This window comes from Sinohyriopsis cumingii, chromosome 10, assembly GCF_028554795.1.
Source record: "Sinohyriopsis cumingii isolate HCF-2022 chromosome 10, ASM2855479v2, whole genome shotgun sequence".
Lineage (NCBI taxonomy): Eukaryota > Metazoa > Mollusca > Bivalvia > Unionida > Unionidae > Sinohyriopsis > Sinohyriopsis cumingii.
The window spans coordinates 96,869,941-96,879,587 of record NC_142970.1 but is presented as its reverse complement, the minus strand read 5'-3'; the positions used below and the strand labels follow the sequence as shown (position 1 = coordinate 96,879,587).

The window sequence follows — 9,647 nt, the reverse complement described above, 5'->3', positions numbered from 1 at the left end:
TTTTAACAGAATTCCGTTATTGATTGGGTTGATGTTCCAATAGACTTGGACGAGATGATCTGCCAACAGTCTTGATGTATCACATTGATATAATCCAGAATGTCATTGAATCAACTCACAATAATCCCCAATAGATATTTTAGTCTTGCAAGTCAATGAGCACTTTTTAATTCCAAAGAATATATTAAATAAATTGTTCCTCTCAAATTATACCTGAACAAAACTAAAGGACTGATTGCATCAGACAGAAGATAAAATTGTAATAAATATAGCTGTTTATTACAAATTGTATTTTAAAGCCTAAGACACAATAAGATGACCAGCAGGTGGGCCCTTTTCACATCACGTTTGTAAATAGCGTCATATCTATTAATTTTAATAGCATAAAACTATCAGACAGACCATCATATAAGGGGAAAACCAATGTCCTTAAGTCAAGTCGAAGTAAACATTTTTACAGATATTATCTTAATTGTTTAATCTACAATTAAAATGACCCTTACATTGGTATTTGCATTATGTGACAGCAGATCTGGCTCTATGCAGATGGACTTAATTTATAAGCATGTATTTATGGTATTTTTATATTCTTGAGCATTGAGATCAGTTAAAATAAGGTTTCATTTTACTTCAAATTCGTTTTATATTTTGTGTGAAATCATTGGAACAGGTTCTTTTTATGGCTCCAATGAATCATGGACAAATATTAAACACCCAAAATAACTATGGATAACATCCCCATCAAGAGCTTTGCGCCAGTCAAGTATGTTTTAATACGCAATTAGCCTTATGCGCATCAACACTACAGTATGTTCGATATCAGGAATGACCCTTTACTATAGGGTCTTTTGCATTTTTCAGATTGCAATCGGTGTTATTTGCCAAATATGACGAACACGTTGATTTACAGAGCATTTGAAATCAGCATATGGAATCTTCCATTCGGAAACGGGTATCTGCAGGCAGTTTTCCCTGCTTTATCAGCCCATTCAGTACCCTATAAACCACCCTGGCTAGAATATTTTCCTAGATTGTATGAGTACGTCTTGTTTCTGGAATACCTAGGGTATTAACGGGTTGTCAGATTTAAGATGTTGAATACCTTTCAGCACGGAAAGGGAAATCCTAAAAGAGGAAGAAAATTGTTTTTGATAGCTTTCAATAGAGCTTAACGATTTTTTAGATAATTGTAATATCAGAAGTGAAATATTTGTACTTTTGCCTTTAGCTTGATTGATATTGTATCATGGGAATGTCTGATCCAATTACATCTGTATTTTTTGAACTATGTGTTTACAGGAATACACACATTCGACTGGATAATCTAATTTAATTGAAAGGAGATGATATGTTGAGGAACTCCGCCAAGGACGGTCCCAAGCCCGTCTGAAAAAGGAGGAGGGTTGGGCCTGGGGCTAGCAACCCCACCCCGTTAAAACAACTCTTGCTACGGAAACGACAACAAGGGAACAAACGACATCCGGCGCCGGGAGCGAGCAGACCAGGCAACTGGCTCTATGACGGATGGAGAACAAAACCGTAAGGACGTCCCCATCCCGATAGCGGAACTCCTGACGCCAAAAACATGGATCAGAGTTGGATGCTGGAAGGTGCGAACGCTCAACCAGACTGGAAAAATGGCACAAGCAGTGAGCGAGTTGAATCACTACAACTTGACCCTCATGGGTGTAACAGAAGCACGATGGACTGGTGCCGGCAAGCAGAGGCTGAACTCCGGAGAAGTTATCATCTGGTCCGGAAGGAAGGACAATGACCACCAGGAAGGGGTCGCCATCATTATCAGCAAGAACAAGACCAATACCGTTCTACAGTGGAAGCCAGTGAATGAGCGCCTACTGTACGTCAGGATGAACTCCAAGTACGCCATTCTGTCTGTTGTTGTGGCCTATGCACCAATAGACGACGCGGAAGAAGAGGACAAAGACACCTTCTACGACGCTCTTCAAGCCGTTTTAGAGGACGTCCCTCGACGCTAGGGTCGGCTGCGACAATAAAGTCAGAGAGAGGACCATGGGGCGCCATGGAGTAGGTGTGATGACCGACAACGGGGAAAGACTGGTCAACTTTTGTGAGGAGAATGACTTGATCATAGGAGGGACCCTGTTCGAGCACAAGGACATCCACAAGCTCACATGGACATCACCAGACGGCAGAACTCAGAACCAGATCGACCACATCATCATCAACGGCCGATGGAAACATTCCCTGCAGGACGTGCGAGTGATGCGGTACGCTGATATCGGCAGCGACCATAGTCTTCTGGTGGCCAAGATGACTTTGAAGCTTAGGAAAGTTAGGATAGGGGTCTCCAGGAATCAGCGCTTCGATGTGGCCAAGCTGAAAGATCCAAAAGTGAAGGAAGAGTTTAGTCTGGCCCTAAGGAATAGGTTTAGTGTTCTAGAAGATGAGACAGCGCTGACCATCGACAATTTCAACAGAGCAATGAAGGAAACAGGAGAAGCAGTTTAAGGTTATAGGAATAGTAAGAAGACAGAGTGGATATCAGGAGAGACGTGGACTCTGGATAGGCGAGAGAAGACAGATTAAGAAGAAACTTTTGGACGCCAAGTCACCAAGACTGAAATAGAGACTTTCGAAGGAGTATAGAGAAAAAGACAAGGAGGTGAAGAAATCAGCAAGGAAAGACAGGAGAGAATACACAGAGAGACTGGCAAAGGAGGCAGAGGCATCAGCAGAACAGTAAGACATGAAGACGGTGTACCAGAACACCAAGAAGCTGAAAGGCGACTACGGCCAGCACCACGACCTTCCAGTGAGAGATGAAGATGGAACTCATGTCACAGTGGAGGAGGAGAAACTGAAGAGATGGAAGCAACACTTTGAGTCCATACTGAATCGCCCAGACCCACCAGTACTCGCTGACATTCCTGAAGCAGAGGAGGACCTTGACATCAACTGCGACGACATCACTGTTGAGGAGGTCAAGCAGGCCATCCACAAGCTGAAGAATGGGAAGGTACCTGGGGATGATGGAGTATTCCCCGAGATGCTGAAGGCAGAAGACACAAAGACACCGCAGCTTCTTGGCCAGAGTCTCCAAAAGATCTGGGATAGTGAAGAAGCACCAAATGACTGGAAAACAGGAATCATCGTCAAACTTCCCAAGAAAGGAGATCTGGGGAACTGCAACAACTGGCGAGGAATCTCTTTACTATCCATCACCGGTAAGATTTTCAGTCGCATCATTCTCCAACGCATCACAACAGCTGTGGACGGCATTATACGCCAGGAACAGGCAGGCTTTAGGAAGGGCAAATCCTGCATCGACCACATCTTCGTTCTGAGACAGATCCTTGAGCAGTCACATGAGTGGAATGGATCCCTTTATGTGGTCTTTGTGGACTTTGAGAAGGCCTTCGACAGCCTGCACCGAGCCTTTCTGTGGAAGATCCTACGACACTATGGCATCCCCCAGAAACTTGTTAACGTCATCAGGTCCCTGTACGAGAACTTTGAGTGCAGAGTCATTCACAACAACCTACTCACTGAACCATTCAAGGTGGAAACCGGACTGAAGCAAGGATGCATTCTCTCGCCGATTCTCTTCTCACTGGCCATTGATTGGATCATGCGCCGCACCACAGAGGGCAGGAGGCAAGGAATACAGTGGACGCTGACCTCAATGCTGGATGACCTGAATTATGCCGACGATATCGGGTTGCTGGCAAGCAGACACCAGGATATCCAACAGAAGACACAACAGTTGGTACAGACAGCAAGCACCATAGGTCTTCGAGTCAACATAGGGAAGACACAAGCCTTGAGGAAGAACACTAGAGTGGGCGACCCAATCACCATCAATGACCAGCCTCTGCAAGAAGTAGACGAATTCACGTACCTGGGCAGCAAGGTCGCCACGGGCACAAGGGAAGTCACCACAAGAATCAGCAAGGCCAACCAGGCCTTCGCAATGCTGAAGCTCATCTGGAGGACAACAAACCTCAGCGCCCACACAAAGATCCGTATCTTCAAGAGCAACGTGCTGAGCGTCCTTTTGTACGGGTCAGAGAGTTGGAAGACCACTGCTAACATAGAACGCAAGCTCGAAGTCTTCCAGACCAAATGCCTGCGACGGATCATGAGGATCTTCTGGCCAAACATGATCTCGAATGAGGAACTCCGGTACAGAGCGGGCGCAAACACTATCGCTTAGACCATTGCAACTCGTCGATGGAGATATCTCGGCCACGTCTGCAGAATGCCCCCTGACTCACTATCAAGGGTGGCACTGGGATGGACTCCACAGGGGAAAAGGAAAATGTGGCAGACCCAAAGAGGCCTGGCGCCGTACCGTGGAGCGAGAACTCAAGACCAGAGGCCTCACCCTGCAGACCGCCCCCATAACAGCAGCCGACAGACCAAAATGGTGCTCCCTTGCTGTCGCCTCAAGCACCAGACGGCGCAGAGAGGATTGATTGATTTGATTGATATGCTGAGGACATTTTGGGTAGGCAAAGATCAGGAATACGTTTTCTTTATGACAACTGTGGCGGTGAATCTGAGACACACACATTTGTAGTATATTGAACTTGTATGCTTCGCTGGTTTAAAGCAAGGACGATTTCGTATGCCAAAATGTCGAACAACGTCATGTTTCTGGGCAGACAATGGTTCGCATTTAGAGCTAAATGCTACAACATATGATGTAGTGGATGGATTGAGGGAGAATCTCTCAATATTCAAGAGAGCTAGTTTACTTCCTCTGACATGGAGGCAGTCTGGTGGTAAATTATAAAAGCATCCTGACACAGTCTACATCCCTGATTGTGTATCGGATCAAGAATCGAGAGATAAGTCTTATTCGTTGATCGGTACGCAGTAGAACCATAATCAAACTTAATTATCATATTATAATACGAACATTACTTTCCGATCAGCTTCCAATTCGTGTTTATTTCTACTGATCGTATAAAATCCAGGGTGTTTTTGGAAAGATTGAATACGGTCGACAATGAGGCCTACGTGTTTAATCTAGCCCATGACAGGACTAGAACAACCATCAATATAGAGATTTGGGTCATTATGAAACACGATGTAAATCGGAAATAATGTATGCAGGTGGATTTTTGCTTACAAGGATGAGCCCATATTCTACTGCCCATGTCTAGACTGTCTATAGGCATCGATTAGTGACGTTGTCTAATGATGCAAGTGATGGTGGGGTTAGTGCAGTATTGATTGAAGCAGACACAATTGGTGTAGACCAGCCAATGTGCTATTTTTCTTAGAAACGAAACAGACACCAATGAAATTGTTTCACAGTCGGGAAGGAGTGATTGGCTTTGATATTAGCTTTGTAATACTTTGAATTCATATCGTTCAGCTCATTCCTTTATTAATGATTAATTTACTGTCACTGGGAAGATGATCAGTGATAATAAGGGATTATTCATGTGGAGATTGATGCTGCATGAATACAATATTGACATCAGGCACATCAAGAGAAAGGACAACTTAGTAGCAGATGATCTATTACGTGCATATAAATATTATATTGTTCAATGTATACTTTATGTCATTTAGAAGATTTCATCTTTTGTAAGTGTTTATCACATGTATATATGACTAATAATTAAAAAAGCTTTATGACATAAATCTTTTTTTTTATTATGTTACGTATATTACATATAGATTCTTTGATAGCTTTGATTCCTTCTAGGCTATGGGTTATGTTAAAATGTATTGTTTTGGCTGACAGTGTCCAGATCACTGGACAGTCCCTGCAAAATGCCGTGTCGATCTGATGTTTCCACATTTTATATTATACTTTTAACAACAGACCTTCTAATTATAACTAACCTTTTCTAGAAATGAACTTTTGGTTCTCATACGGGTTCTTCTTTTGTGTGATAGTTTTTCATACAAATCTTATTTACTTAAAAATTAGTCATACGTGCGATAACATCTGAGCTGAATCAAGTTGTATTATTGTTGTACATGCTTTTGATGTGGTGAAACGTTTTCATTGAATATTTTCTTGTCAAGAATACAAAGTGTTCAAAATTAATATTCTTTGACACAGAGACTTGTATTATAGTGCAATTCAAATAAGGATATATTTTTGGATTGTATTATTATGATCTGACAACTCATGCCATCTGAGGCACATCAACACATCTAGCGTTCGATTTATTGTGAAATACCACTAAGCTTTGTGTGGAAGTTTAATAAATAGTAATTCTGTCGTGTCTTAGCTAATGTATTTGAGATTGGGTTCAGCTAATGGAGTTGAGATTTATGGTAAGGTTCTGACCATTTCATCCGATTTCTTTACATGTTTGATACAGCTACTTTTGCTGTGTCCAGGAAATTCCAATCTGTCCTAAATAGTGCGTTTTGTTTGGTTTCCCCTCTTTACTTTTTGATAAATAAACTGCATAGACTGCATCAATCATCATGCGAGAAAGAATGGTAATATAATTTCACCCATTCAGCTGCATCAACGTTTGTGTAAGCTAAAGAAAACGTTTTCTGCATAGCGGTAACTTGCGATTTAGAGATAGAGATAATGTTTGGTGGGGGGGGGGATTTATTTATTTGCAGTAAAACCTAATTAAAATGTTAAAATTCTTCATCCGCGCTCGGCTTGGATCTGTGTTATCAACCATACACTTTCAAGACAGTCACTTAAGCTATGACCTTTATTGATCTTAGGGTAAAGCTTATCAATACGAACACAGTTTTAGAGGGTTTAATTTGCTCTATTTTCCTCAGCTTATCCTTTGTATCTTTAACATATGAAAACTGTTTCTGAGCTAAATCAAGTAATCGAAATCGTTTTTGTACAAGAGTCCTCTATCACTTATCCTTTCTGACTTCCAATGATGTATCGCTATAAAGTGGGTTTAAAAGAAGATGAGATAGATTGATTGATTCACTACCAATGTACTTTGAATAATATTAAAGGAATTTATGAACACTCTTCTGTGCTAAAATAATCGTTTCATTCAAATTGTCATTTCACCTTTAAGCTGAGTGATTTTGGGTCAAATAATTCGTTCTCAATATGGCAGCAACACCTTATATGTAATAACTTTAATGTTTGGTTTACAATGGCCGAATAAACCATTTTTCTATTTTCTTTAAGTATTGTAGGTCTCTACCAGCTACAACTAAAGAGAACAGAAAACCCATTTACAACACGTGTCAGATTTATATGTAAGGCCAGCTGTCACTAATGGTAGCTCGTGCTTCTGTTTATGGAAGAAATAGTGAGTTAAAAGTAAACGAAGTTTGGTGCAAGGTTTTGACGTATCGAATTATGCTTGAAATTTCAGTTGTAAATCACTTGCAAATTTGACGAACGTTACAGAATATTGGCGCAAATTGTGAATATTATCTTCCCGGAAGGAATATCAATACGGCAAAAAAAGATATTGTCATTAGAAAGTTTATGTGAACCGATATATTCTAATGATCTGGGGTTGTTATTTACATTTGTATGTCATATCTGGAACGTTTTGTCTGGAAGGGGATGAAGATATCTTCATACGACAAATTGGCTTTGGAAATCAATTCTTGTAGTTTAATAGCTTATGTCATATAAAGATGTCATTGTCAGTTTGAGTTCTGATGAATCCAACATAAATACTTACACTAATTAAATTTGTCGATAAACCACTTCAGTGATACTGTTTTTTAAATTGCTCTCTTGCAAGAACTGGGATTGACTCTGGTGTAAACATTTTGAAGGAAGACATATTTTCATCGAGTGAATGAAGGACTCGAGGTTTTCACCTACAAGGTGAAATATGTCCTTTATTCGCTTGGACCAAGCATTTTTATATGTAATGGTCCACTGTAGTGACTAGATATATGAATAACAGATTGATGACAGATTTCATACGGTGTCCTTTGCGATGACATTCCCGCTTAGCCGTTTATAGTCTGCTGTTTTGTATGTATATTTGCTCAGAAAATATCAGTATTAACATATTTCTCCCTCCAAAAGGCGAAATTGTAGATATACCTAGCACTAGATTATGATTGCATCTAAACATGCCTCAGATTTCGTAGTGATAATATTGTCGGTACGGCACAGAAGATATTATAGTATTTCCCTCCAGTGATTTATCACAATTATTTCACTTGGAAAATCTAATATTCCACGGTCTATAATAAACAAGATTTTCACTGCACTAAGATTGATTGCATATTTTGATCCCATAATATGCATCATTACAATGTCTACCTCACTGGAAAATGAAGGCTATGGGTTAATTAATTGTAAATCATTGTCTAGCAAACGATAGAGTACAATTAAAATGTCGGAAAGCAAATTACAAACTATAAACAAGACAATATGTCATGCTCGATAGCATATAAACGTGCAACGCACATACGACCCTTTCCTATCTTGAGAAAAACAAATATCGTTGTTTCTTTGTGGTTTACGACCTGCATTAATTATATGGGATGCAAATGGTTTCATTCCATAAAAAACACCCAAACACACACACACGCGCGCGCGCGCGCGCACACACACACACACACACAGATATATATATATATATATATATATATATATATATATATATATATATATATATATATATATATATATATATATATATATATATATATATATATATATATATATATAATGGTAATGGTAATGGTAATCGCATATAGCCTATTATGTTATCTACTGATTACAGGAAACCTATTTTTGCTGAATTTTTTATTAAATTATTGTTTCGATTTTATTTTTTGTTTTCAACTGCAAACAAACTGCGAAAGTGAGAACATAATATATATGTCAGTTTGTTTAAGTGCCCAGATCAAAAGTTTGCAGAAATATAATGACAACGCATTGAGAAAAAGTATTATACAGCTGTATTGGCTTTACTCCCAACATTATTTCATGACGATAGTAAGCTTTCGATGCGCTAACGTATACACACTTTGCTCTAATTTCCCGATGGCCAAAAAATTCAAACAAACATCGTTTGGAGATGTTTACGGAATAAGTGCTTGAGTGTCAAAGAAATCAGTATGTGTGAATCACTATCTCTTGTGATTTTGAGTTTTGTGTGCTGAATATAACCATAATAATGCAATCCCCATAGAGATTTTAGCATTTCAAAATGGTACTCTCGATGGATCGATTGCAGTCAACTTAATCACGTAAACCTGTAAAAGGATCCAAAATCATTACTTTATATTTAAATACAAGACCCAAATGCAACTACTACCGAGCCAGAGAGGAAATTAAAACGGTCTAGTTTATATTTTCATTCCTAGACATATCAGCACCAAATGGCTAGTCTAGAGAGACAATTTCGATATAATGACGACACCACACATAATACTTCTGGTAATGGCAATATACTAGATTTTCATTGTCACCACTATCAAAATATTCATATAATACTAAAATGAAAATTGAAAATAGGAACGAAAAATCGAATGATGAATTTCAACCCCACACTATCATACACACAGTCAATACAGGGTTTTAGTCCAAGACAGTTTTTGCATAGTGCGTCAAACGTCGTTTTATATCACTGAATTACTTTTATATCGGCATTTGCTTTTGTTTATTAAACAAGTGCGAAAAAGACAACTGATATAAGCAATTCCAGTTTTTATTTAAAACTATCATG

General features: G+C 39.3%; 1 protein-coding gene across 1 annotated transcript; it reads left to right on the top strand.

Moving 5' to 3' along the window:
* Nucleotides 1-1,517: 1,517 nt before the first annotated feature.
* Nucleotides 1,518-1,997, top strand: LOC149790624 (protein CFDP2-like). The gene has a single exon (XM_089973249.1). It carries the CDS (start codon nucleotides 1,518-1,520, stop codon nucleotides 1,995-1,997), a length of 480 nt encoding a protein of 159 aa, XP_089829375.1.
* Nucleotides 1,998-9,647: the final 7,650 nt, after the last annotated feature.